General features: G+C 43.8%; 1 protein-coding gene across 1 annotated transcript; it reads left to right on the plus strand.

Annotated features, from left to right (window-relative positions):
• Nucleotides 1-5,718: 5,718 nt before the first annotated feature.
• On the plus strand, nucleotides 5,719-27,817 carry LOC116506076 (UPF0729 protein C18orf32 homolog). The gene is made up of 3 exons (XM_032213684.1): nucleotides 5,719-5,793; nucleotides 19,215-19,463; nucleotides 26,993-27,817. The coding sequence occupies exons 2-3, from the start codon at nucleotides 19,245-19,247 to the stop codon at nucleotides 27,065-27,067; spliced, it is 294 nt and encodes a 97-aa protein (XP_032069575.1). The 5' UTR covers nucleotides 5,719-5,793; nucleotides 19,215-19,244; the 3' UTR covers nucleotides 27,068-27,817.
• The last annotated feature ends 149 nt before the right edge of the window (nucleotides 27,818-27,966 follow it).

Consider the following 27,966-nt stretch of genomic DNA (forward strand, 5'->3'; position numbering starts at 1 on the left):
ATAACTGTCTAGAAATTTCTCCTTAATTCTAGAGATTGCATCTCCTGCTGAAATACACCATGTAAATGAGATGAAGAGTGTGGAAGAGAGGAGAAAGGCTAGAGGAAGAAGAGAGGGTTAGGAGAGAAGGAACAGAGGGAAAAGAGGAAGAGAGAAAGAAGGAGTGGAAAGAGGAGAGAGAAGGAGAGGGGAAGGGGAAGTAGAGAAGAGAAGGATGACAGAGGGAAGAAAGGAGGTAGGGAGGTGGAAAGACGGAAAAGAAAGTGATGGATAGGGTATAAATATGGTGTATGGAGAGCAGAAGAGCCGATGATAGTTCTTGGAGGTTGATGGTAAGACCAATTGACATAATATTTAATAATACAAAATAGTGTTGGTTATGTAATGGTATACATGTGGTTATTTGTATGAAAATGAAAAAAAAAAATGTTATTAAAAAATAAATAAAAATTCTAGGTTGCATCTCTCTTTGATAAAAGCCAACTGATTTTTTTCCAAAATAATCACTTCTTTGGCTTGTGGCTTTACCTTTCTCTGAGTGGCTACTAATTGCTCCCAGACATTATGGAACACAGTGAGAAAGATCCACCTTAGTCCACCTACTAACTCTTACTCCTTTCTCTCTCTCTCTCTTTCCCAGAAACTGCATTCATTTAAGCCCTCCATCAGGAATTAAATCTTCAAATTGTGCCAACTCATGCTGGCATGACACCAGTCGGATCACCCCGTTTAATATTTGAGCCATTGGCCTCCAGATGTTTGTGCTGGGCCCACTAGGAATATAATTCTGGCCACACCACCCTTGTTCGGAAGATTTTCTTCCCCACTATCAGCGTATTGTCGCTGGATCCCATCTTTGTTGTCAATAATGTTTTGCAATGTATCAAAGGCACTGATCAAATCAAAGGGCAATTGGTCCTCTCGGATCCAGAAACAATAGGTATAGCAGAAAACAAGGGATTATAAGCGTTATCATTTGCTCAAGTGAAGGATCAGATGATGGAATGATGAAGATGAAGTCCTGTGGATCAGAGGATAGGTGACTGGTTGAGATAGGACCCAGATATGGATGGAATGGACGTGAGAGTGCGGAATATGAATTCTGACAAAACATTTTCTCTTATCTTCATTTCTTTGCCTTGACAATTAAGAGCTTGGCTCCTTTCCTGTCTCTCTCACTGCAGAAGGAAGCGGGGGGGGGGAGTGGAAGGGGGGGTGTTGCTGCCTCAGACAAAAGTTTTAAACTGCTTTTACTTTTCTCTGTGGAGGGAGGGGGGGTTGCGGGGTCGCTGCCGCAGATAAAAACTGTTCCTTCTTTTATTCTGCTCTGCAATAGGAAGGGGGGGGATGCACATTAACAGCAAGACAGAAGTTAGCACCTTAAAACCACTAGCCAGGATATTAGGAACAAGAATAGCTCACTTATAACAAAACCCCCAAAACCCACATAGCTGGCACACTTGGCAAGATACCCATGACCTGGGGTGAAAAACAGGTGACGTGGCACTTAGCTATTTAACATAACAAGCGTAAGGGTTGGGGGGGGGGGGGGCTGAAATCCAAATAACCAATCAATATTATCTATTAAATTTTGGGGAATAAATTTAAAAAGGACACTTTCAGTTGCATACAAGGAAAACCAGTACAAAATGTTTTACAGATGGCACCTGGCACCAACAAGGTTAGCTAAAATTTTAACAAACACCTCCCCAAAATGCTGGAAATGCGAATCAATACACGGAACATATTATCATTTATGGTGGACCTGTGAGGAGGAGGCAAAAAGTTTTTGGAAAAGAATCAAAAATTCGCTGGAGCAATAACGGGCTAAAATAGAATGGAAACCTGAAGTTTTTTTATTAGGAATTATGTTGGTGAAATACAAAAAAGAAATCCAGTATTTAATGCTACATATAATTACGGCCGCAAGGATTGCCTTTGCCCAGAAATGGAAAAACAAATTAATCCCAAGCGAAGATGAAATAATAAGAAAGATTATGGACTGTGCTGAAATGGATAATCCAGGGAAGGGAAGAATCAGAATTCTACCAGATATGGGATAAATGGTATAAGTGGATGGAGGAAAGAAACTAAAATCAATGAAAGAGTATAACAAAACTCAAAAATAATAGTTATGAGTAAAATACGAGGGTTAAGAATGGTGAAATCCAAATGAAATACAATAGAAGGGGAAATAATATAAGGTGAGCGGTATCGATTGATGATTGCTATTATAAAAAACAGGAAGTTCCTGTTCATACTGTATTGTATAAATGTGGTGTACATCTAACTTTTGTATGTGTGTATCTTACATGTTTGTTAATTTAAAAAAATTATCTATTATGCATGCATTATTAGGGGAAGGACAGAGGATTGAATGCGGCCATCCTTTGACTATAAAAACAGCTGTAAAATCCTAATCTTGGCCCTTGGTTAGCTTTTCAAACTGGGCTCCTTGTATCTTGGTACCAAAATAAAAGTATAATTCTGGATCACACCTTGTGTCCGGTGACTTATCAGCTTCGACACCAAACAAGAGCCCAGTTTTGGGGACAACATAAGCAAAGAGATGTAAAAGCATAGCATAAAAGACATACATACCAAGTAAGATGATAACCAAATGTCTTACAGACTGACAGGAGCTCCTTAATGACGAGAGCAGAGGTGCTGCAGAGACGGCCAGTTTCCACAATGCCCAATGCTGATCTGCGCAGAAGCTACCAACAAATAACCCCAAAGTTTTTTTTTTTAATCAAACCTTGGGACCAGGCCTTCAGAGCCTTGATGCAGTCAGCAGAGTACAAGACCTAACCTTGACTGTCTGACTCGTAATCTTGGGAGGGGAATCAAAAGTCAGAGACGTTCACAGCGGGAAAAGCTGTGAAGCTATGAGAATATCTCTCCCTCTTCTCTTTTATTTAATAAACAAGGGTGGAAAAAAAAAACCCAAGCAGGCTGGCTCAGAAGGAGCTCTAAAGTTCTAGATTTTTCCCAACTTAAAGGAGAAATCAAAACGTATCACTAAAATAAAGTAGAATAAAAGATGGATTAAAAAAATATAAGAATGAAGATGTGGCATAAAAAGGATCGTTAGAAGCTTGCTTAAAAGAAATGTCTTCAGCCTCTAACCACAAGATGTTCTAGCCCACGTCCTGTGGGAAGTTATCATCCAGCCCTCTCCCAGAAAAATGAAATATCCTAGGAAATATTGAAAAGACAGAATATTTCTCTGGATGTGAAAAGAAAGTAACATGCTTTAAAAGACAGAATAGTTGCCTGTAACTTCCTGCCCATCCACACTTCGTCAATAGGCCATTGAGAAGGCCAGGCTAGCCCACTTTACATAATAAAGACTTCTCCACTGCAGCTGTAGGGGGAAGGGATATTACTGAACTCTCCACATGGCATCTGAGAACTCATCTATGGATTCAAAACAGCCTAGAGAGTAGCCCCCTGCATGGCACCATGGGAGTCTGACAACCAATCAGAATACATTTCTTACACAGGAACAGGAAACAGAGAGGTGGGACTAAATGGGGTATAAAAAGCCTAGCAAGCCCCTCCCTCAGCTCTTCTCTTCTTCTCCATCAACATTGAATCATGTGATCACCTTTTCTGTTCAGGGCTCAAGCCATGTGGTCCTGTCCAACAATAAACCATCTTTCCAAGCAGCCTCCATGTCTTCAGTGTCTTCTTCCCGACTTGGAGCTGAACCCAGAAGGACATTTCTTTCAACAGTCCCTATGTCAAAAGTCTAAACCATAAGGTTCAGATAAAGTTCATTAATGACACGTAGTCCATACCTGTAACAAAAGAAGACCCTCATCTCCTTATAAGGCTTTCTCCTCAAGGTAACCACTAAGAAATGTGTTAAGTGTTTCCGTGTTACGCTGCCTTTGAGAATGTATAAGAATGCGTGCTTCGATAATGAAGGTTGTTCAGAACTTGCAATGCTAAGCCATGGGCTAGCTTTCTGAACCTGGCTGCCAAATAAACCTTTCCTATATCCTGAGAAGTCTAAAGCCTGTCATTTTCTGCAACAAAACCTCTCGAAATAACAATGGTCTTCCGCATTGTCTACCCTGGGAACATTTTGTTGTATTTCTGGATTTCCTCATGCAATCCTTAAAGATGAGAGTAGCCCTCACAGCAGTCTAAAAAGCAAATGGAGTATCACATTTGGGCAATAGGTACAGTGATGTCCTTATGGCATCATCTTTTTAAAAATGTAATCCACATACTGGAATTTCAAGAATTGGAAGGGCTGCAAGTGCTGTTAATTCTACTCCTTAAACATTCAAGATCTGCTTCCCTATAACTTAATCCATCATGTAGGTGTGCTACACATTTTCAGGACTGGAAGAGTGTAAAAATACAGTCCTACACTAGAAAGATGCTTCAGAACTGGGCATTTCCACCTGATGAAATCATCTTGCTAGTTGCACACTCACTAATACATTGTGTTTCTTCTTGGATGTTCTTAAAACCGAAGTGGCTTGCTGGGGAATTTTGGGACTTGAAGTCTAGACATCTTAAAGTTGCCAAGGTTGAGAAACACTGTCTAGTGTCTTAACCTTTTCCACTTTTCATCTAAAAAGCACAGTGCTCAAAATTGGCTCTAACACGTAAAAGATGGCTTGATCAATGTAATGTGGACAACACAATGTCAAATTTGCATTACAAGTTGTATATAAATTTGTATTTCGAGGGTGGAGAGAACTGCACAAGCTTTGTCTGCAGCAAATCTAAATTCCAAGCCTCTTCTGCCATTATTTCACTCTCCAAACATTGCAGGAAAAATACCAAGGTGTGTGTGTGTGTGAGAGAGAGAGAGGGAGGGAGGGAGGGAGGGACAGACAGACAGACAGACAGACAGACTCTTAATCGCCTGTGAATCTTTCATCAGCAACATGGCCTGCATCTCTTGTTTCTCCGGAATTTTTGAATTTTTCTTTTTTCGCCCCTTGCAATACTCCAGTAAAAAAAATATTGAGATAACTATTGAGATAGGAAAAGGCGGCGGCATTGCTGGCAAGAGGTAAGAAAAAAAAACTGTGGAACACACACACACACACACACACACACACACACACACACACGCCCCTGAGAAGTTGCTGGCTTTAAGGAAAAAATGTGAGACACACACACAACACACATATGTGTGTTGTGTGTGTATAGTTGTCCCTTAAGGCCAGGGGTCTCCTAGCTTGGCCACTTGAAGACTTGTAGACTTCAACTCCCAGAATTCCTCAGCCAGCAAAGCTTGAAGACTTGTGGACTTCAACTCCCAGAATTCCTCAGCCAGCAAAACTTGAAGACTTGTGGACTTCAACTCCCAGAATTCCTCAGCCAGCAAAGCTTGAAGACTTGTGGACTTCAACTCCCAGAATTCCTCAGCCAGCAAAGCTTGAAGACTTGTGGACTTCAACTCCCAGAATTCCTCAGCCAGCAAAGCTTGAAGACTTGTGGACTTTGCTGGCTGAGGAATTCTGGGAGTTGAAGTCCACAAGTCTTCAAGTGGCTTCAAGTGGCTAAGTTTCGAGATCCCTGCTTTAAAGGACTTAGTGGCTGCAAAAGCGCATCGCTCTGAGCGCACGCGCGACCCGAGGCCGCTCTGCCTCGCCTGTCATGTTGCTCCCCGCAGGAGCCGCGTCAGGGCGGAGCCTTTCCCTTGCGTCACGCGCCTCCTCCTCTCCCATTGGTGGTCGCGAAGTGACGTTTCTTTTCTTTCGTCTTTCCCGGAAGTGAAGCGGCTTCCCTCTTCATACCTGGAATCGTTGGAGGTTCGCGCAGGTAAGTGAGACGCGGGGGGGGGGGGTCAGGTGAGGGGGGGGGAAACCTAAGCGCCGTTCTTCCTTCCTGTCGCCTTCTGGCTAATGCGTCCCTCTCGGAGGCCAAGGTGAAGCCCCCAACCGATTTGAATGTTTTGTTTGAAACGGTCACTTTAAAAGTGTGTGGGAGGGGCAGGTTTCCCTTTAAATCAGAGAATCAGAATGGAGCTGGAAAGGGACCTTGGAGGTCTTCTAGTCCAGCCCCCTGCTCATTATAGGAGAACTTATAATATTTCAGATGTGACTATCTAGTCTCTTCTTAAAAAGCTCCAGTGATGAGTTCCACTGGTTAATTGTCTTCCCTGTTAGGAAGTTTCTCCTTAGTTTCAGGTTGCTTCTCTCCAATGGATTAGTTTCCATCCATTGTTTCTTATCCTGCCTTCTGGTGCTTTGAAAAATAAGTTGGAACACCCCCCCTTTTTTGGGGGGGTAGCAGCTCCTCAAATACTGGAACACTGTTATCATGTCCTTTTTGTTGTGACTTCGGCTTCACAAAATCACAAAGCAGACTCCTTTTCTCGACACCCCCCCCCCCTTTTTATTACGCTAATGTGAATTCCTCTCTTTCACATCCAGCAAAGTCCCGGCAAACAGTCTTTCAAGGGTGAATTTGTAACCACAGAACTTATCAGGCTTGGAGAGCTGCCAGGCCGATATCTTTGCAACACCCGTATAACAAAATAATTGGCAAGGAGTTTCTGAGAGTCAGGAACAAATCTTCACACTAATTAATTGAACTAATAGTCTCCTGCAAACTCCACTCCCCTTTCACTCCTCCCTATGGGAGAGGCCATTCATCGTCCATCTCTGCCTTTACTCCTGAGTCGACCCTTGTTCCTTAACTGTTCCCTTCTCCTGGCAGCTCTGTGCATGTGCACATCAGGAACAGGCTCCAGCTGTTCTTCTGCCCCACTGATCTCCGACTCCGAAGGCAGCTGATAACTGTTGGACAGCCCTGGCCCCATCTCTCCCTCCAAGACAGAGCGCTCATCAGAGGTTTCCCCAGGCTCCAGTGCAGGCCCATCTTCCTCCCCAATCTCCTCACTGTCTGAGTCTGCCACCAGCTCCGCTGGCTGCTGGCAGGCCACAACACTTTTCTCTTGACTAGCCTTAAAGCTGTCAAGTTTGAACACCCCTGGGGTTTTTTTCCTAAAGGGTTAGGGGTGCAAGGGTCTTGTAACTTGACAGCTTTAAGACTTGCGTGCTTCAAATGCCAGAGTTTCTGAGCCAACATTTTGGTTGCTAAGCAAGAGCATTGTTAAGTTAGTTTCACCACATTTTACAAGTTGGCCACGCCCATCCAGTCACATGATTACCAAGCCACTCCCACCTGGTCACATGGCTGGCAAGCCACTCCCACAAAGCAGGCCACACCTACAGAAGCGGTTCTAAAAAAATTTGAAACCCACCACTGTAATGTGGTGACCAAAACTGGATACAGTATTCCAGGTGGGGTCTTACTAAGGATTTATAAAAGCGGTGTTAATACTTCACATGATTTTGGTTCTTTGCTTGTTTATACAACCAAGGATTGTATTAGCTTTTTTGGCTTCCACCGCACACTGCTATATTTACGTGATCCTCCAGTAGGACTCCAAGGTCCCTCTCACAGGTACTGTTTTGAAACCAGATTTCACCTAATCTGAAGTTGTGTTTTTGGTTTTCCCTGCCCAGGTGTGCAACCTTGCTTTTCTCCACCTTAAATTTCACTTTGTTGGAATGGACCCATTGTTCAAGTCTGTCAAGATCTTTTTTGGATCCTGAGCTTGTCTTCTGGGGAATTGGCTATTCCTGACAGTTTAGTGTCGTCTGCAAATTTGAGAGGTTGCTTTCGATCATTGAATGACCTCAATATGAAAGCTCATCCCTGCTGGCTTCCTTCCTTCCTATCTCTGTCTGTTTATCTATCTGTCTACCTGTCTCTATCTCTCCATCTATGGCTTTTCAATTAATAATATATTAATTTGTGCTCATTAATAGAATAGAATAGAATTCTTTATTGGCCAAGTGTGATTGGACACGCAAGGAATTTGTCTTTGGTACATATGCTTTCAGTGTACATAAAAAGACAAGATACATTTGTCAAGAATCATAAGGTACAACACTTAATGATAGTCATAGGGTACAAATAAGCAATCAGGAAACTATCAATATGAATCTTAAGGATACAAGCAACAGTTACATTATAGTTCATTAATAAACCATGATCATTAATCATTACTGATGATAAGACTAAGAATCAAAAAAGACACTTGTGATAGTGTTTCAGAAAACTGGGAATTGAAATCCCCTCATCTTAAAAGTTGCCAAGTTTGAAAAACACGGGTGACTTTACCCCCCGATCATTATTAGAAGCCAATGACAATAAAAATTAAGCTGGTTGAAAATATAGGCATGGCCATGGAGTTTTATGAGCCGAGGTGGCGCAGTGGTTAGGGTGCAGTACTGCAGGCCACTTCAGCTGACTGTTATCTGCAGTTCAGCGGTTCTAATCTCACCGGCTCAAGGTTGACTCAGCCTTCCATCCTTCCGAGGTGGGTGAAATGAGGACCCAGACTGTGGGGGCGATATGCTGACTCTGTAAAACGCTTAGAGAGGGCTGAAAGCCCTATGAAGCGGTATATAAGTCTAACTGCTATTGCTATTGCTATTTATCGACAATGTTATAGGAGCAATTTTCTATTTTTCTCCAAGCAGTATTGACAACTTCATACTTCAGCCTACAGCCCCAGGGTTTACTGGTGGTCTCCCATCCAAGGTTTAAGCAAGCCAGATCCTGGTTAGCTTTTTTTTTTTTTTTTTGAATATGGCAAAGGTGGAGAATTGTCATTCACTGTGATGCTAGTACGTGCTTCATTTACTTCATGATTCCCTCCTCCAATTTTTCCACAGAATAAAAATCCTGTAATATCCCAAAGGTGCTTTTTTTTTTTTTTTTTTTTTTTAAGATTTTATTGGTAAAAAGAAAATACAACATCCATAACTTGTAACAAACAATATAACTACATTTCGAGGTATTCCCATATTATCAAATCATTATAAACATCAAAGGTTAGGTATCTTTCCCTCCCTCTTTTCTTCCCTCCCCCCCTTACTTCCTTCTCCCCTGCCTTCCCTCCTTTCTTTTCTCCTTTCCTCCTTTCCTTCCCCGTCCTTTCTCTCCCTCGGTCCCCCCCTCCTTCTCACATACCTTTCCTCCTTCCCTGCCTCTTTCCCTCCTCCTTCCTTTTAATCTCCCTCCTTTCCTCCCTCCTTCCCTCCTTCCTTTCAACTCTCCTTCTCTCTTTCTTTCCCTCCCTCTTTCCCTCTTTACTACCCTCTTCTCTTCCCTCCCTCCTTCCTTCCCCAGTTTTTCCTCTTTCTCCTCTCCTTCTTTCTTCCCACCTTCTTTCCCTTCTCTTCTTTCTCTTCCTCCTCTTTATCCTTTCCCCCTTCTTCTGCCTTTCCTATTCCTCTCCTTTCTCCTCTCCATCCTGACTTCCCTACTGCCCTCCCTCCCTCCCTTCTAACCTTTATTACATTTGCATGTTTTCCTCTACTGAGGACAACCTGGTTTTCTTTCCCTTTCCTTGCTTGAAGAGGCAAGGATTATAAGTCCTCTCGCCTCATCTAAAATGAAGTTTGATCGCTAATTTTATGCAGGTAATTATAGCGGATTTCCTATCAGCTTTTTAAAGTTTTCCCAACATTGTAGCGTAACAAAATTGCTCGACGGTGGGTTCTCGCCCCTGATACATTTCTCCTTTCGTTTATCTCTCAGTTGTTGTATATTGTTCATTTGAGTTATTAGTTTAATCGTATTAGGTTAGTCAGCTATCTCTTTTTATGTCTAGGTCTTCACTGACTCATCAAGCCATTTGTATAGCTTCTCCCAGACTGTATAAAAGTCTGTGTCTTCTTTGTCATTAATTCGCATCGTCAGTCTGTTCATTTCTGCTAGTTCTAAAATTTTATTCATCACCATAGTGTTGGTGGGGGCATTTTCACTCTTCCAGCACTGTGCGTAAACAATCCTTGACGCTGTCAGAATATGGACTAGGAGGTATTGGTCAGATTTGCAAATTTTTTGATCTATTATTCCTAATAAGAAAGTTTCCGGCTTAAGGCATAGTTTAATTGACAGGATTCCATTCAGCCATCCTAGTATTTGCTTCCAATATGCTTTGGCTACCGGACACGTCCACCACATATGGTAGTACGTGCCCAGCACCGTTTTACATTTCCAGCATATGGCCGAAACTTTTGAAGACATTTTCGCCAGTCTTGTCGGTGGAAGATGCCAGCGGTAGAACATTTTATATATATTTTCTTTATAGGCCGTCGACTTTGTCAGTTTTAGGTTCCATTCCCAGACTCTTTCCCAGTCGTCTTGGTCTATTGTGTGGCCAATGTTTTGGGCCCAGGTTACCATGACTTCTTTTACCCTTTCTGCTTCCGTTTTTCGAATCAGTAAGCAGTTGTATATTTTTGAAATTAATTTCTCATCTGGTCCAATTAAAATTTTATCTAATTCCTGGTTCTTGTTCTGGAAGCCAGGTTGTGCTAGATCGAATTTGTGTTTGTTTTGAATTTGGAGATATGGCCACCAATCAATGTTTATTCCCTTATCAGCCAAATTTTCCCTGGGATTTAGTTTGTTTTGGTCGTCTAGCAACTGTTGGTAGGTAACAATTTTATCCAAGTTTATCAAATTCGGGTATATCAGGGCTTCCGTCGGAGATATCCATTTAGGTAGTTGCGTGTAGTATCTCCTTCTAATTTCGAGCCAGTCCTTAATCAATACCCCCCTTAAATGGTGACTACTAAAATAATTGTGAATTTTATTTCCCTCGCACCATAGGTAGTTATGCCACCCGTATTGCAGGTCGTGGCCCTCTATTGTTAAGATTCTTTTATTAGCTAACATTACCCATTCTTTTATCCACATAGTTGTTGCTGCTTGATGATATGTTTTCCATTCCGGTAATCCCATTCCCCCTTGAGTTCTTTTATCCTGCAGGTGCATATATTTTATTCTGGGCTTTTTACCATTCCATATAAAGTTTCGAATCATTTTGTCCAAATCATTATAAAATTTTTCCCCTAGCTTGACCGGTGCCGTTTGAAATAGGTAGAGGATTTTTGGCAGAACATTCATTTTAATTACTGCGACTCTTCCCATCAGTGATAGTTGTAGTTTTGACCAGGTTTTTAAGTCCTTTTGGGTATTCTGTAACAACTTATCATAGTTGTCTTCTTTTATGGAAGAGCATTTCGCAGACAGCCAGATCCCTAAATACTTAATTTTTTTAGTTACCTTTAATTCCATTGTTTCCTCTAGTTCTCCAATCTGGTTTTTGGGGAAGTTTTTTATAATCATTTTTGTTTTTTCCTTGTTTATTTTTAAACCGGCCACACACCCAAAGTTCTCAATGTCCTTCATCAAATTCGGTCCTGAAAGTAAGGGGTCTTCTACGATAAAGACCATGTCATCCGCGAAGGCCTGTACTTTATATTGTTCTCTTTTTATGGTCAAGCCCCTAATTTCCTGATTTGATCTTATCCGATTTAAAAGGACCTCTAGTGACGTAATAAATAGTAGTGGGGAGAGCGGGCACCCTTGTCTAACACCCTTTCCAATTTGTATCCTCTCCGTTAGTTCCCCATTGACTATAATATTTGCAGATTGCCGTGAATATATAGATTCTATAATCCTAATAAATTTATCGCCAAATTTCATCATTTTTAGTTGAGTGGTTAGAAAGTTCCAATCTAGGTTATCAAAGGCTTTCTGAGCGTCGACAAAGATTAATGCGAGTTGTTTCTCGGATCTTGTTTGATAGAATTCCAGGGTATCAATTATTATTCTTGTATTGTTTCTAATATGTCTTTTTGGGAGAAAGCCGTTTTGATCCGAGTATATACTCTGATTTAATATTATTTTTAGTCTTTCCGCCAATATTGATACAAAGATTTTGTAATCTGCATTTAACAGGGATATGGGTCTATAATTTTGGACCTTGCTACTGTCCGCCTCTTCCTTTGGTATTAGGGTGATGTAAGCTTCCCCCCATGATTTTGGGACCCTACCGTTTTGTAATGCCTCATTACATAGTTCTAATAGTTTGTCTTCTATGGTATTTTGAAGTTTTTTATATATTTCCGACGGAAGCCCATCCGGCCCAGGTGTTTTATTGTTTTTTTGTTTTTGAATGGCCTTTTTCAGTTCTTCTTGTGTGATTTCTTTATCGAGCATCTCTCTCATCTCCTCCGACAAGACTGGAAGCTTCTGCTTTATAAGGTATTTTCTAATGTCTTGTTCATTAATTTCGTCTTGTTTATATAGTTTCCTATAATAGTTCTGTACTATCTTTTTCTTTTCTCCTATTTCTTGTTTCAAATTCCCCTCCTCGTCATACAGTTGTTTAATAATTCTTTTGACCTTCTCCTTTCTTATTTTGTGGGCCAACCATCTCCCAGTTTTATTTGCATGTTCAAAATAATTCTGCTTCATTCTCTTAATGTTTTGTGCTATTTCCTCTTGAGAGATCAAATTTATTTGGTGTTTAATTAACTCTCCTTTTTCCCTGTGTCTACTATTTTCTGGCTCTTTCTGGGTCAGCAGTTCCGTCTCTCTTAATTCTTTGTTCAGTGTATTAAGTTTTTCCCTGTATATTTTGTTTCTTCTTATTATATAGGCTATGGATATTCCCCTCACAACTGCCTTCATCGTGTCCCAAACATTTTGTATTGAGGTCTGCTCTTTACTGTTTTCTTTAAAGAAGTAGCCCAATTCCTTTTCTATTTGTTGTACAAATTGTTTCTCTTGTAGTATGTTCTGGTTTAATGTCCACCTAGCTTTTATCCTTGCCTTCCCTTTCCATTGCCATAAGACTGGGTGATGATCGGCCCACTTGTTGGTTATTATTTCAATATTTACAGTATCCATGAGTAGCTCCGAGTTTGACCAAACCATGTCGATACGGGACCATGAATTATGTGGATGGGAGTAAAACGTGTACTGTTGCATCTTGTCATTCATTGCTCGCCAGACATCATAAAGATCTAAATCCTTCACCATATTTACATAGGCAGACAGTAGTTTCCTTCTTGTGCTTTTCTTGTGAGTACCCTTATAGTCCATCTTACCGTCTGCTATAGCGTTGAAATCCCCTAGAATACATATATTTTGCCACTCTATTTCATTTATCCTCTTATATAGATTAATATAAAATCTCTCTTGTTTTTGATTTGGGGCATAGATTCCAACTAGTAAAAATTTTTTCCCACCATTAATTATCTCCACCATTAATACCCTACCGTCTTTGTCTGCATATATTAATTTGGGGTTCAACCATTCTTTTATATACATTACAATTCCTCTTTTTCTGGTTTGTGCTGACGAGCAGAATGTTTTACCTAGTTTTGGACAGACCAACAGGTTATTGTATTTTTCTTTAATGTGTGTGCTTTTTCAAGAGGCAACTGGACTTGCTTCTTCAGCTCTGAATCATTTCCCCACCATCCAGTCAGAGCCAAAAAAGCACCTTTCGGACAACCGTAACTTGGATGACTGAGAATCTCCATAAACCCAGTGATATATTTTGATAAAACAATAAAAGTCATTAAAAACAACCCTGTGAGGCGGGCTGAGCTGAGAGAGAGAGAGAGAGAGAGAGAGGCTTCGTAGCATGTCAAATGATCTGTGGGTGGATTTGAATCTGGGTCTGCCAGGTTCCAGTCCAACATTTTAATTACTCTTCCATGCGAGCAACATAGTAATAAAATACAACGTACATACATTTTATGTTGATATTTCATATAGGAGTTATAATCAGGGGTGGGTTCTAGCTGGCGTTACTACCGGTTTGCTCGTGGGCGTGCTTCGTGCGCATGTGCAGTTCAATAGAAATTGTTCTGCGCATGCACAGAACTCAAAAACAAGATGGCGGTGGCGACTGTGGTGACTGGTTCTGGGACCCAGGCCGCAGGGGTGGGTTTCAACCGGTTCGCGGCGGTCCCTGCGAACCGGTTGGTCGGCGAACTTGGAAGTAAGTAACTTCTGGGAACGGCGAAGGGTGCGCCCGCCCGCCCGCGGTCCTTACCCGGTTTTGACGAGTTCTGCGCTTCCATGCATGCGCAGGACGCATACAGCGCCTGCGCGATCCTCCAGGAGCAGCTGGAGCGTCGCGCAGACGCTAGTACACATGTGTGCACTGCGCGCATGCACGAGGACGCCACCGGCCCGGTTCCAACCGAACCAGTTGGAACGGGGCGAGAAACCCACCCCTGCCAGGCCAGCATACCCCTACCGGGCCGAACCAGTAAGAACCCACGTCTGCTTATAACGCATAAGAAGAAACATTCTATATTTGATTTGTAGTGATGGATGGATGACAGGCAATGATTGTCAGCTTTTTGAATTTTTATTTTGAGGACTTTTTTGCAATTGGTTTTTTGCCATTTTTTAGGATGAAATTTCCAGACCCATTTTCTTTTCTTTACAGTGATGCATTTATTGTACTTTTTCCTCTTCTTTAGCCTGGTATAATGTTATGATGTTTTAAAATCCATGGAGTTATTCTTGCTTCTAACTTCTAAACCTGATTACCTCCGGTTTGGTCTAGTTAACTAATTAAGATCGCAACCCTCTTTTCAGTAGTTGGTGCACAACTCAGATGTAGACCGAGGAAACATGAATAGGAGCAAGCTATAATTAACTGACTGCATTGTCTCAGGGCAGCCAATCGTTGCTGTTTTCATCAAAATTGCGTCCCTACCTGAACCGGGAGGCACTCGCAACAGTCACTCATGCCCTCATGACCTCAAGACTGGACTACTGCAATGCGCTCTACATGGAGCAGCCCTTGAAGAGCATTCAGAGACTTCAGCTCGTCCAGAATGCAGCCGCACGAGCGATTGTGGGTGCACCTTGGTACACCCACGTTACACCTATCCTCCGCGAGCTGCACTGGTTGCCTATTGGTCTCCGGATACCCTTCAAGGTGCTAGTCGTCACTTATAAAGCCCTTCATGGTATTGGACCTGGGTACTTGAGAGACCGCCTGCTGCCAATTACTTCCCAAAGACCCATTAGATCACACAGAGTAGGCCTCCTCCGGGTTCCGTCTACCAGCCAATGTCATCTGGCCACTACCCGGGGTAGGGCCTTCTCTGTGGCGGCTCCGGCCCTTTGAAACGAACTCCCCGCAGAGATTCGGACCCTCACCTCTCTCCAGGCCTTCCGAAAAGCCGTTAAAACCTGGCTGTGTCGGCAGGCCTGGGGTCGATGAGTTCCCTTCCCCTCTCGAATCGTGTGTCTGTTGGTTGTTTTTAAATGTTTAGTTTAGTTTAGTTTATTAACATTTATAGGCCGCCCTTTTCCCTGAGGGGACTCAGGGCGGCTCACATAAAATCAGGGGAGGGGGATACAAACAATGACATAGACACACATAAGTAAAAATAATGAGCAACATTCATTCATCATTCGGGAGGGGCGACTATCTTTGTCCCCAGGCCTGACGGGCTAGCCAGATCTTAAGGGCTATGCGGAAGGCCTGGACGGTGGTGAGAGTACGAATCTCCACGGGGAGCTCGTTCCAAAGGGTCGGAGCTACTACTGAGAAGGCCCTCCTCCTTGTAGTTGCCAGCCGGCATTGGCTGGCAGATGGAATTCGGAGGAGGCCCAATCTATGAGATCTAATTGGTCGCAGGGAGGTAATTGGCAGAAGGCGGTCTCTCAAGTACGCAGATCCACTACCATGAAGGGCTTTATGGGTGACTAGTAGCACCTTGAAGCGCACCCGGAGATCGACAGGTAGCCAGCGCAGCTCGCGGAGGATAGGTGTTATGTGGGTGAACCGAGGTGCACCCACGATCACTCGCGCGGCCGCGTTCTGGACTAGCTGAAGTCGCCGGATGCTCTTCAAGGGCAGCCCCATGTAGAGCATATTGCAGTATTCCAGCCTAGAGGTCACAAGGGCCCGAGTGACTGTTGTGAGAGCCTCCCGATTCAGGTAGGGTCGCAACTGGCGCACCAGGCGAACCTGGGCGAATGCCCCCCTGGTCACAGCCGTCAGATGGTGGTCAAAGGATAGCTGTGGATCCAGGAGGACTCCCAAGTTGCGAACCCTCTCTGAGGGGTGTAAAATTTGACCCCCCAGCCTGAGTGATGGAATATTGGTCGAATCTTTGGGAGGGAAGCACAACAGCCACTCGGTCTTTTCTGGGTTGAGTACAAGCTTGTTAGCCCTCATCCAGTCCATAACGGCCTCAAGGCCTCGGCTCATCACGTCTGCCGCTTCATTGAGTTGGCACGGGGCGGACAGATACAACTGGGTATCGTCCGCATATTGATGGTATCTTATCCCGTGCCTGCGGATGATCTCTCCCAGCGGTTTCATGTAGATGTTGAATAGTAGGGGGGATAAGACCGAACCCTGAGGCACCCCATATATTAGGGGCCTAGGGGTCGATCTCTGCCCCCCCACTAACACCGACTGCGACCTGTCCGAGAGGTAGGAGGAGAACCACCGCAACACGGTGCCTCCCACTCCCACCTCCCGCAGTCGTCGCAGAAGGATACCATGGTCGATGGTATCGAAAGCCGCTGAGAGGTCAAGGAGAACCAGGATGGAGGGATGTCCTCCATCTCTGGCTCTCCAAAGATCATCGGTCAATGCGACCAAAGCGGTTTCTATGCTGTAACCGGGTCTGAAGCCTGACTGGAAGGGGTCAAGGTAGTTTGCTTCATCCAAGGACCGCTGGAGCTGGAAGGCCACCACCTTCTCAACAACCTTCCCAAGAAAGGGAAGGTTGGAGACTGGACGATAGTTATTAAGAACAGCTGGATCCAGAGATGGCTTCTTCAGGAGGGGTCTCACCACCGCCGCTTTTAGCGCGGCGGGGAAGTTCCCCTCCCGAAGAGAGGCGGTAACAACCGCCTGGATCCAGCCTCGTGTTACCTCACTGCTGTTAGTAGCCAGCCATGAGGGACACGGGTCCAGTACACAGGTGGAGGCACTTACCGCCCTCATGGCCTTGTCCACATGCCCTGTACTTTGGTAGTTTTTGTGTTTTTCCCTTCCCCTCCTTGAGTTTGTGCGCCGCCCTGAGTCCCGCCGGGAATAGGGCGGCATATAAATAAAATGAAACTCGAACTTGAAAATGCAAATAAAACTGAAATGTTGCAACTCTCTGTAACGGTGTCTTGGCTTTTAAAAACTAAAACAGTGTAATAATTGCATTTAAACATATGAAAAGCAAAACATTTGAACAAGTTGTGATCTAGAACCCCAAAATAGAAAGAAAAAAATTATTCATTCCCATTTATAATAAAAATAATCACTGTTTTCCTTGGAGAGCAGTTACTGTTAGAGACCTGGGTCACTACCATCCCTTTATCAATTTTTGATTGGCATCGTTAAACGTCTATGGAGATTCTCAGCCATCCAGGTTATGGTTGTCCCAAAAGTGCTTTTTTTCAAGTGGCAACTGGATTTTCTGGGGTTTTTTTTGAAGATGTTTTCGCTTCTCATCCAAAAAGCTTCTTCAGCTCTGAACGGGGTGATGGGGAATGGAAGGTTTTATACCCCTTGCAGACAGCTTTGCATTCTTTTGATTGGCTGACAAACAGGTTCGTAGGATACACTTCTAACTAATCGAAAATAAGTCATTGGCTGTCAGAACATCACTCTGAAATCTCTCGGCCAGATGTAATCATTTTATATCATACAAAATGGTAGCTGGCAGTCCAGGGTGTGTTTTGTATGTTTGTGAAAGGTCAACAAATTAGCCGTAACCATATAATTGAAGTCTTGCATGGCCGCCACCCCGAGGGTTATGGGAGTTGAAGTCCAACCTTTGTACAATGCTTCTGCTCTACATGGGGCAGCCCTTGAAGAGTATTCGGCGACTTCAGCTTGTCCAGAATGCAGCCGCGCGAGCGATTGTGGGTGCACCTCGATTCACCCACGTAACACCTATCCTCCGCGAGCTGCACTGGCTGCCTATTGGTCTCCGGATACGCTTCAAGGCGCTAGTCGTCACTTATAAAGCCCTTCATGGTATTGGACCTGGGTACTTGAGAGACCGCCTGCTGCCAATTACCTCCACCAGACCGATTAGATCCCACAGATTAGGCCTCCTCCGAATTCCATCCGCCGGCCAGTGTCGACTGGCAACTACCCGGAGGAAAGCCTTCTCTGTGGCTGCTCCGACCCTCTGGAACGAACTCCCCGTGGAGATTCGCACCCTCACCACCGTCCAGGCCTTCCGCAAGGTCCTTAAAACCTGGCTGTTCCGACAGGCCTGGGGCTAAAGAATCATTGTCCCTATCTCAAATGGTATGATTGTTGCGCTTTTTAATTATGTATTGTTTTGTGTTGTTGTCAACGGTCTGTATCCCCCTTCCCTTGCTTGAGTTGTGAGCCGCCCTGAGTCCCTTCAGGGAAAAGGGCGGCATACAAATGAAATAAAACTCTAAAACTCTGAAACTTTTCAAGGTGGAAAAGGTTAAACAATTTTAATAAGGGAACAAATGAAAACTGGTATATATATATGCAGTGACGTCTTGTTGAAAAATGAAGGAATAAGATCTCTGTTTGAAGTTATGAAATGCAAGGACAATAATGAACATAAGTATACTTTCTGGAAAAAAATAATGCTAATGTTAATTGAATATATATTGAAGAATGAAAATGAGGTTTTTAGTTATACTAGATGAAACGTTTGAGACGGTAAATATTATTCGAGGATGTAGATGTTAAAACACTTGTAACCAAACGACATGCTGCATGTGATGATGGTTTTTTTTTCCTTTCTTTTTTCTTTTTTTCTCTTTTTGTGTGTGTGTTTTTTTAAAATTTTATTTCATTGTTGTGTCTATTAAATATATAACAGAGAGATACGGGGTGTGTGTGGGGGGGGGAAACGTAGTAGGGATGGATTGCCACAGGTAGGGGAATAAGAAACGATACTAAATTATAATCTATTAAATGAAACAATGAATGTATAAGAATGATAAATGTTAAAACTCCTGTAATCAAATGACATATCAGTGTTTCCCAACCTTGGCAACTTGAAGATGTCTGGACTTCAACTCCCAGAATTCCCCAGCCAGCGAATGCCAAGGTTGCCAAGGTTGAGAAACACTGCTGTATGTGACAATGGGCTTTGTTGTTTTTTTTCTCTCTCTTTTCTTTTTTCTTTTCTGCTTTTCTTTTTCTATTGTTGTGTGTATATGTTGTCTATGTAACAAAAATAATAAAAAAAATTCTATAAAAAAAAAGGTGGAAAAGGTTTCCATACATACGGATTTGGAAAGGGTATTCCCCCCCCCCCCAAATTGGTGAGGATGAACCTTATCTACCTAATGGTTTCAACCTGTTGCATTTCTTCCTCCAGCACATTTTTAAAGCACGCTACAGAAGAACCATGGTGTGCATTCCGTGCATCGTCATTCCAGTTCTGCTGTGGGTCTACAAACGGTTCCTGGAGCCATATCTTTATCCCTTCATCTCTCCATTCGTGAAGCGCATTTGGCCCAAGAAAGCAGTTCAGGAAACGGCAAAGCAAGACCAAAAGAACAGCTCTGAAAATGGGCACGATTTCGTGAAGCAGGATTCCTTCAACGATCAGCCAGAACTTTATAAAGTAAGTATTACCCAAGCGAAACGTTTCTGTCTACCCGCATTTTTCGGAGTATAAGACGCACCAAGATTTTGAAGAGGCAAATTAAAAAAGAAGTTTTTGTACTTTGCAGTCCTCCCCAAAACAGTCCTTTTTTTGCAAAAACGGGCCCATTTTTTGCCAAAAAAGCATGAATAGCTTTCAGGAGGCTTGGAGAGTGTTCCTGGGGGCTGGGGCCTCCCCAAAACAAGCAAAAAACGGCCCATTTCCCATGAAAACGGGCCTGTTTTTTGTCTTAAAAAAAGGGCATGAATAGCCTTTAGGAGACTTATGGAGTGCTCCTGGGGGCTGGGGAGCGGGCAAAACCAAGAAAAAAACGGCCCGTTTTTCACTCATTTTTGGAATGGAATGGAATGGAATTTTATTATTTATATGCCGCCCTTCTCCGGGAGGACTCAGGGCGGCGAACAATTCAAAAGGGGAAAAAGGGGAACATAAAAACGAAATACAAATAATAAAAATAAGCAACAGCCACACAACCATACATGTCACCCCCAGGCCTGCCGGCAAAGCCAGGTTTTGACGGCTTTTCGGAAGGCCTGGAGAGAGGTGAGGGTCCGAATCCCTGCAGGGAGTTCATTCCAGAGGGCCGGAGCTGCCACAGAGAAGGCCCTCCCCTGGGTAATAGCCAGGTGGCATTGGCTGGTAGATGGAACCCGGAGGAGGCCAACCCTGTGAGATCTAATGGGTCTGTGGGAGGTAATTGGCAGCAGGTGGTCTCTCAATTTTTGCCCTCCCCAGCCCCCAGGAGCATTCTGGAAGACCTCCTACGGCCATTTTTGCAAAGGGAGCGGGATTTCTGTAGGCCCAAAAGTCTGTATTCAGTGTATAAGACACACCCAGATTTTCACCCTCTTTTTTGAGGGAAAAAAGTGCATCTTACAGTCAAAATATACAGTATGTTTTGAGGAGCCCCGTTAGAAATGGATAAGAATAAAATACAGGTAGTCCTCAACTTACGACCACAATTAAGTCCCAAAATTTCTGTTGTTAAGTGAAACATTTGTTAAATGACTTTGGCTCCATTTTAAGATTTTTCTTGGCACCGTTGCTAAGTGAATCACTGCAGTTCGTAAATTTGTAACACAATTGTTGAGTGAAACTGGTTTCCCCCTTGACTTTGATCGTCAGAACGTGACAAAAGGGGATTACGTGCCCCCCGTCATAAATAGGAACCAGCTGCCAGGCATCTGAATTTTGATCACATGACCATGGGAATGCTGCAGTGGTTGTAAGTGTAAAAAATGGTCACAAGTCGCTTTTTTGACTGCCGCCGTAACTCTGAACGGTCACTAAATGAACTCTTGTAAGGACTTCCAGTAGAAACTTTATTCATTTAGTCAGTTGACCATATCAGATAGATGAAATTAATGCAGGTAGTCCTCGACTTATGACCGCAGTTGAGCCCCAAATTTCCATTGCTAAGACGTTTAAGTAAGTTGTGCCTCATTTTGTAATCTTTCTTTTGCCACAGTTAAGCGAAACATGCAGTCATAATTCAGTGATGCAGTCCTTAAGTGAATCTCGCTTTCCCCATTGACTTTGCTTATCGGAAGCTGTCTGGGGAAATTGCTAATGGGGATCTGATGACCCCAGGACAGCACAGCTGTCATACATGCCAGTTTTCAAGCTCCTGAATTTTGATCACCAGATGTAGAATAGAATGAATATTTATTTATTTATTTATTAGACTTATATACCACTTCATAGGGCTTTCAGCCCTCTCTAAGCGGTTTACAAAATGTTTTAGCAAATTGAGTCAGCAACTTGCCCCCATAGTCCGGGTCCTCATTTCACCCACCTCGGAAGGATGGAAGGCTGAGTCGATCTTGAGCCGGTGAGATTTGAACCGCTGAACTGCAAATCACAGTCAGCTAAAGTGGCCTGCAGTACTGCACCCTAACCACTGCGCCACCTCGGCTCTAATAATAAGCTGGAAGGGACCTTGGAGGTCTTCTAGTCCTGCCCCCTGCTCAAGCAGGAGAACTTATACCATTTCAGATAGGTGACTGTCTAGACCAGGGGTGTCAAACTCGATTTTATTGAGGGGCGCATCAGGGTTGTGTTTGACCTTGGAGGGGGGGGGGCTGGAATGGGCATGGTGAGGGTGGGCATGGCCAGCTTGACATCACTCATGTTGGTGCTTGTGGTGGCCCACGCACTCTGCCAGAGGAAATGGGCTCCCAAGCTCCATTTTTGGCTGCGATGGCCTCCTGCAACCCTCTGCCAGTGAAAATGGACATTAGGAGAACCCGCATACAGCCCCTCTGTTTTAGCTGGCAGAGGCATCGAGGGCCAGATCCAGCCCCCGGGCTTTGAGTTTAACACCCCCCTAGACTTTTCTTAAAAGCATCCAGTGATGGAGCACCCACAATTTCTGAAGGCAACTTGTTCCACTGGTTAATTGTCCTCACTGTTAGGAAGTTTTTCCTTGATTCCCGGTTGCTTCTTTCTTTGATTAGTTTCCAACCATTGTTTCTTGTCCTGTTCTCTGGTGCTTTGGAGAATAATTTGACACCCCCCCCCCCTCTTCTTTTCCCATGGCCATGGAGATGCTGCAACATTTGTAAGAGTGAAAACTGCTCATGTCCCCTTTTTCAGTGCTGCTGCAATTTCGAACAGTCACTAAACTAATGGTTGTAAGTCAAGGACTATCTGTACACAGGCCCCAACAGATGCAAAGAAAACAATAGGATCACAAAAGGGATATGTGATTCATGCGGGTTTGCTGGTTGCAAACAGGTCTTGCTTGCTTAATGCAGTGATTCTGATAGACCAGTTTCTCTGTTTTTCATTCCTGCATGAGCCATGCATTCCTTGGAGGATAGCAATAGCACTTATATACCGCTTTACAGCCCTCTCTAAGCGGTTTACAGAGTCAGCCTATTGCCCCCAACAATCTGGGCCCTCATTTTACCCCACCTCGGAAGGATGGAAGGTTGACTCAACCTTGATCTGGTGAGACCCGAACTGCCAAATTGCAGTCAGCTGGCAGTCAGCAGAATTAGCCTGCAGTATTGCACTCTAATTACTGTGTCACTGTGGCTCTTAGGTATCTGGAACATACCTAAGAAAAGGAAGCTATTCATTTTGAATTTTGCTCTGGGATGAATTTTAAGCTTGAAGGCTTTGGCGGTGGTCTCATTCACTACCTGTAATTTTTTTCTCTGCTGTTTACATCTTGCGCATATTTACCAATGTGTTCTGACCCCCCCTCGTCCCACAACAACACACATTCTGAGCCAGAGATAAGTTACGGCATTTAATTAACAGACAGACAGGTCCTTGGCAGCAAACCAGCACAGACAAGCTTGGGCAGCAATAAACACAGATAAGGCTTAACAGCAATCCCGCCTGCCAAGCTCATAGTAATGTCCTCTGACATTCAATCCTGCGTTGACTTCTGCAAAGAGGGGCGTGTGCACAAGGAGTCTTTTTATAGTCTGGAGAGGAGCCTAATGACCACCAGCTGAGTGCAATTACCTCCTGTAACTGCGCAACTGCTCCTGACGCCTAGTAGCTCTTCGATGGCGTGCATCCAGGAACAACTCACTACTGGCATCCGGATCACTCTCCCTTCTCTCCGCCCCACTTGTCCAAGGCTCAGGTGCCTCCTCTGGTGGCCAACCAGCCTCTCTGCACCCTGCTCAGAGTTGGAACACTGTCCAGGGTCCTCCACATCCTCCAGAGCTGACTCATCGGGCCCCTCGCTATCGGAGTCTGGTTGCAGCTCCAACGGCTCCTGCTGGGCCACAACGTCAATGAATATTCATAATGGAATGGAGATTGCCTCTTAAGTTAAGGCCACACAAATGCTGCAGAGAATTGGAAGCAGCTTGGCTTTGCAGTGGTTGAAGCCCTCGACAAGCTTGGATGTACTGTACAAGCATCCTGTTTAAAATGCTTGTGTGAAAGCAAATATCATTGTGCTTTAGGATGAGGATTAGCAACATCGGGCCTATAGGTGCCAGGATGTCTGGCTGCGCCTAAACAGTGCTTGCCGTCTCCAAAATAATACTATTAATAATTAACAACCGTCATTAGTATCATTAACAATTAATTATTAAATAATATTAATAATTTATAGTCCATGGACTGAGCCACTCTTAAATTTTCTTTATTGTCGCACATGAGCGACATTTCTCTTCCCCCCCCCCATTTTGTAAACGATTTCGGTTTTAGGGTTTGAAGGGGTGAATTGAAAACCATAAGCTTTGTTGAAGTTGAAAACCCTCTGCATTCTGTCCCATCATCCCCAACCATTTTCCTCTGGGAAGCTTAAAACACAGATTGTTTTAGCCAGCTTCCCCCACCAAATAAGCGGGAAAATTATCCCACTCTGCTCAGGTGACATCGCTGGTCCTGTGTCGTGGGGTGCAAATGCCCTCTTCTTACTTCATCTCGAGATGTAGCCTTTGCCTGCAAGATATTACTTTCTGTGGTTTTAATAGAATTCCAGGGATAGGCGTACTGTACCCCGGGTGGGATCCTAACGGTTTAACAACCGGTTCGCTTCGCTCGTGCACACACCGAACCTGCCGGATGGCCGCTGTGTGCGCGTGTACAATTTACCGAAATCTCACCTTAGGCAATACCGCTGGCGAAGAAAACAGCTGAGGCATGGCAAATCACTTTGCTGCGCCAATCAGCTGGACTTCGTAATAGGAAATATACACTATATTGCCAAAAGTATTCGCTCACCTGCCTTTACTCGCATATGAACTCACTGTACGTGACATCCCGTTCCTAATCCATAGGGTTCAATACGACGTCGGTCCACCCTTTGCAGCTATAACAGCTTCATCTCTTCTGGGAAGGCTGTCCACAAGGTTTAGGAGTGTGTTGATGGGAATTTTTGACCATTCTTCCAGAAGCGCATTTGTGCGGTCACACACTGATGTTGGATGAGTTTACGTGGCCTACCACTTTGCGGCTGAGTTGCTGTCGTTCCCAAACACTTCCCCGTTCTTATAATACAGCTGACAGTTGACTGTGGAATATTTAGGAGCGAGGAAATGTCACCACTGGATTTGTTGCACAGGTGGCATCCTATCACAGTTCCACGCTGGAATTCACTGAGCTCCTGAGAGCGACCCATCCTTTCACCAATGTTTGTAAAAACAGTCTGCATGCCTAGGTACTTGATTTTATACACCTCTGGCCATGGAAGTGATTGGAACACCTGATTCTGATTATTTGAATGGGTGAGCAAATACTTTTGGCAATATAGTGTAGGTGATTATAGTGCAGGGGAGGGCGAGAGGGCCCACTTCAAAGTTGGAGCAAACCGGTTCACTCCCAGCTGATAGTCGGAGCACCAGTCCACCCGAACTGGTAGAATCCCAGCCCTGGGCATACATGGCTGCAAGTGAAGTGGCTTAAGCATATTACAGGTTGTCCTTGACCTATGACCGTAATGGAGCCTGGATGGCCATTATAAGTCATGGTAGTCATATGTTGAGACACTCACGTGACAGATCCAATTCTGCAACCTTTTTTGTGTTGGTTATTAAGAGGTTGCTGTGGCTGTAAAGTGAATGCAGCAGTTGCTAAGCAAATGTTCGTCACTAAGCGAGTCAAAGCATTCCCGGGGGTGTCTTCTGCTGGCAAAAGACATTATACATCACATCATGTAACCTTGGAGCACTACACCCTTTAACGACAAAGGTTAGGCAGTTACCAAGAGCCTGAAATATAGCAATAGCAATAGCAGTTAGACTTATATACCGCTTTATAGGGCTTTCAGCCCTCTCTAAGCGGTTTACAGAGTCAGCATATTGCCCCCAACAACAATCCGGGTCTTCATTTTACCCACCTCGGAAGGATGGAAGGCTGAGTCAACCCTGAGCCGGTGAGATTTGAACAGCCGAACTGCAGAACTGCAGTCGGCGAAGTAGCCTGCAGTGCTGCATTTAACCACTGCGCCACCTCGGCTCTTATGGCCATGGGGTTGCAAGTTCTGGGTTTGCAGCCTTTGGAACTGGTTCATAAGTACCTTTTGGGGGGGAGGTCTGTCATAACTTGGAACGGTCATTAACAATAAAGTTATGACTCTAATTAATGATGACTCCAACTCAGCTCCCTTCTATCCCCAAGGCTGTCTTAAGCCTGATGTAAAATGGGACCCCAACCTGAGCTGTGGACCAGTAACCCTCCCCCCCCCTCCCCCCGTGCCCGGCCCGGTCTGTAGAAAAATTGTCTTCCATCAGACTAATCCTTGGTGCCGAAACAGTTGGGGAACTACTTGTTCTGATCTAAGCTTCCTGAGAAAGCATAAATTACAATCTTATTCTGAAAAACCCTCTTTTATTTGTACGGCTGGAAATCATGGTCATTCCCAGTCCGCAGGGCTTCACAAACAATCCGTGAAGATTCCGACAGATGCCTGCTCGAGTTGCCATAGTCTTTCAGGGGAATGTTGATAAACACCCAACTTATCTCCCTTTGGATGCTGCCAGAGTCCTAATTGCCAAATGCAGAGCAAGGCCAAATAGAACTTTTCAAAGCTTGAACTGACCCGATGAACTAATTGCTTCCTGCAGCTCACATCCTTTTCGCTCCTCTTTTACGTCTTATGGGAGGGTCCCCGTGACCCGTCAAAACTGCGGAGGACAAAATCGCGATCGACGAAAGCGCGCATGTGACGTCATCACAGCGCGACGAAAAAAATTAAAAATTTAAATAAAATTCAAATTAAACCAAGCCAATTCACATAAAGGTAAGGGTTAGGGTTAGGGTTAGGTTAAGGGTTAGGGTTAGGTTTAGAGCATTAGCGTTACGTTTAGCGTTAGGTTAAGGGTTAGCGTTAGGTTTAGCGTTACGTTAACGGTTAGGTTTAGGGTTAGATTTAGGGTTAGGTTAAGGGTTAGGTTTAGGGTTAGGTTTGGGGGGGTTAGGGTAAGGTTTTCGCTTTATTTTTACATTTTTCGATCACAGCGCGATGTTTTCGTCGCGCTGTGATGACGTCAAATGCGCGCTTTCATCGAGCGCGATTTTGTACTCCGCGGTTTTGTGGTGGAACCGAGGGTCCCATCATCTCCAAGCCTTACTCCCAAGTCGACCCTGTTTTCTTAACTGTTCTTGCCTTCTGGCAGCTCTGCGCATGCGCATACTGGGAACAGGCTCCTGCTGTTCTTTTGCCTCGCTGATGTCAGACTCCGGGGGCTTCGGAGGCAGCAAATAACTACCAGATGGCCTGGGCCCCCTGTCTGCCTCTGTCACAGAGCCCTCATCCGAGCCTTCCCCAGAATCCAGGACGGGCCCATGTTCCTCCCCAACCTCCTCACTGTCCGAATCTGCTGCCAGTTCTTTTGGTTGCTGGTGGGCCACAATACCACTGATCTAAAAGGAGCCTGATCTTTTTTTAGGACCAAGAAAGGCATCTTAAGCGCAGCTAGTCACTATTCTGGTTTTTCTCTTTCAAAACTGTGATGGAATGAATGTGAATTTAACCATCTCCTTCCCCCCCCCCCCCTTCCCTCCCTGTCTTTCAGACCAAAAGTAATGGCATTGCAAACGGATTTTCTGGAATTGGACCCAAAGAAGACTCTGTCAAAAAAACAGATTAGTCACGCTTCTGCTGTGGGATCAAGGCTGTTATAGGAAATGAACTCACAGTGTTGTCCCCACATGGATATTTTACTGATTGCACATTTATCTGAATGGAAATTTGGAATATGTATAGACAACCATCACCCGAAGGAGACTTGGAATAATTCTAGCTGTGTCCTTGAAAATAGTTTTTAATACATTGTCTTGCTGTTGTTGAAAATTGGGGGGGACTGGAACCCTAACGTGCAGTGCAATTGAAGAGTGTTAACAGTTTTAGTGTCCATTTTATTAAAACCGTAACTGTCAACTTTGCTACTTGTTTAAAAAAAAAATTCCTAAAATCCTTCATTGATGATGACTCCTAGGTTTGTTTGTTTTTTTAAGCAAGAGATCATACTTACAGTAGCTAAAAAGAAAGCAGCATTGTAAATATTTGCACACTAATGATGAATGTATTGATAAGCTACTAATTTGCTTTTTCTAAATTAGCATCTACAGAGCTGCCCTTTTGCTGATTCCTCACGATGGTATAGAAAACTTTTAAAAAGCAGATATTATACATGGAGAAGACAATACCAATACAATGCCACAAAGGGAAAAATGTCCTTTTAAAAAAGTTTTTAAACTTCTAAAGGAGGGGAAAAAAAGCTAAAGCGGATAAACAAACATAACTCTTTATGCAAATTCCTGTATTTTGGTTGATAATGTCTGCCTCCCTAATTAGAATAACTCCCAAGACTGCCATAGCAAATAAACCTTACTGCTTATATTGTTGTAACTGTATTATTTTGTCTGCAATGTAGATTTTCAGTTGCTGCATTCTAAGATCCATGTATGTTTTTCATAAAGTAATAGAGAAGTGCTGTCTCCCATATGAAGTAAAGATTGCACTTTAGGACATGCTCATGACTTCCTT

Source organism: Thamnophis elegans, chromosome 3 (assembly GCF_009769535.1).
Source record: "Thamnophis elegans isolate rThaEle1 chromosome 3, rThaEle1.pri, whole genome shotgun sequence".
Taxonomy (NCBI): Eukaryota; Metazoa; Chordata; class Lepidosauria; order Squamata; family Colubridae; genus Thamnophis; species Thamnophis elegans.

Coding starts and splice junctions, on each gene's coding strand:
- LOC116506076 (XM_032213684.1), top strand. CDS start 19,245: ATGGTGTGCATTCCGTGCATCGTCATTCCAGTTCTGCTGTGGGTCTAC. Junction 19,464..26,992: donor ATCAGCCAGAACTTTATAAA/GTAAGTATTACC, acceptor CCTGTCTTTCAG/ACCAAAAGTAATGGCATTGC.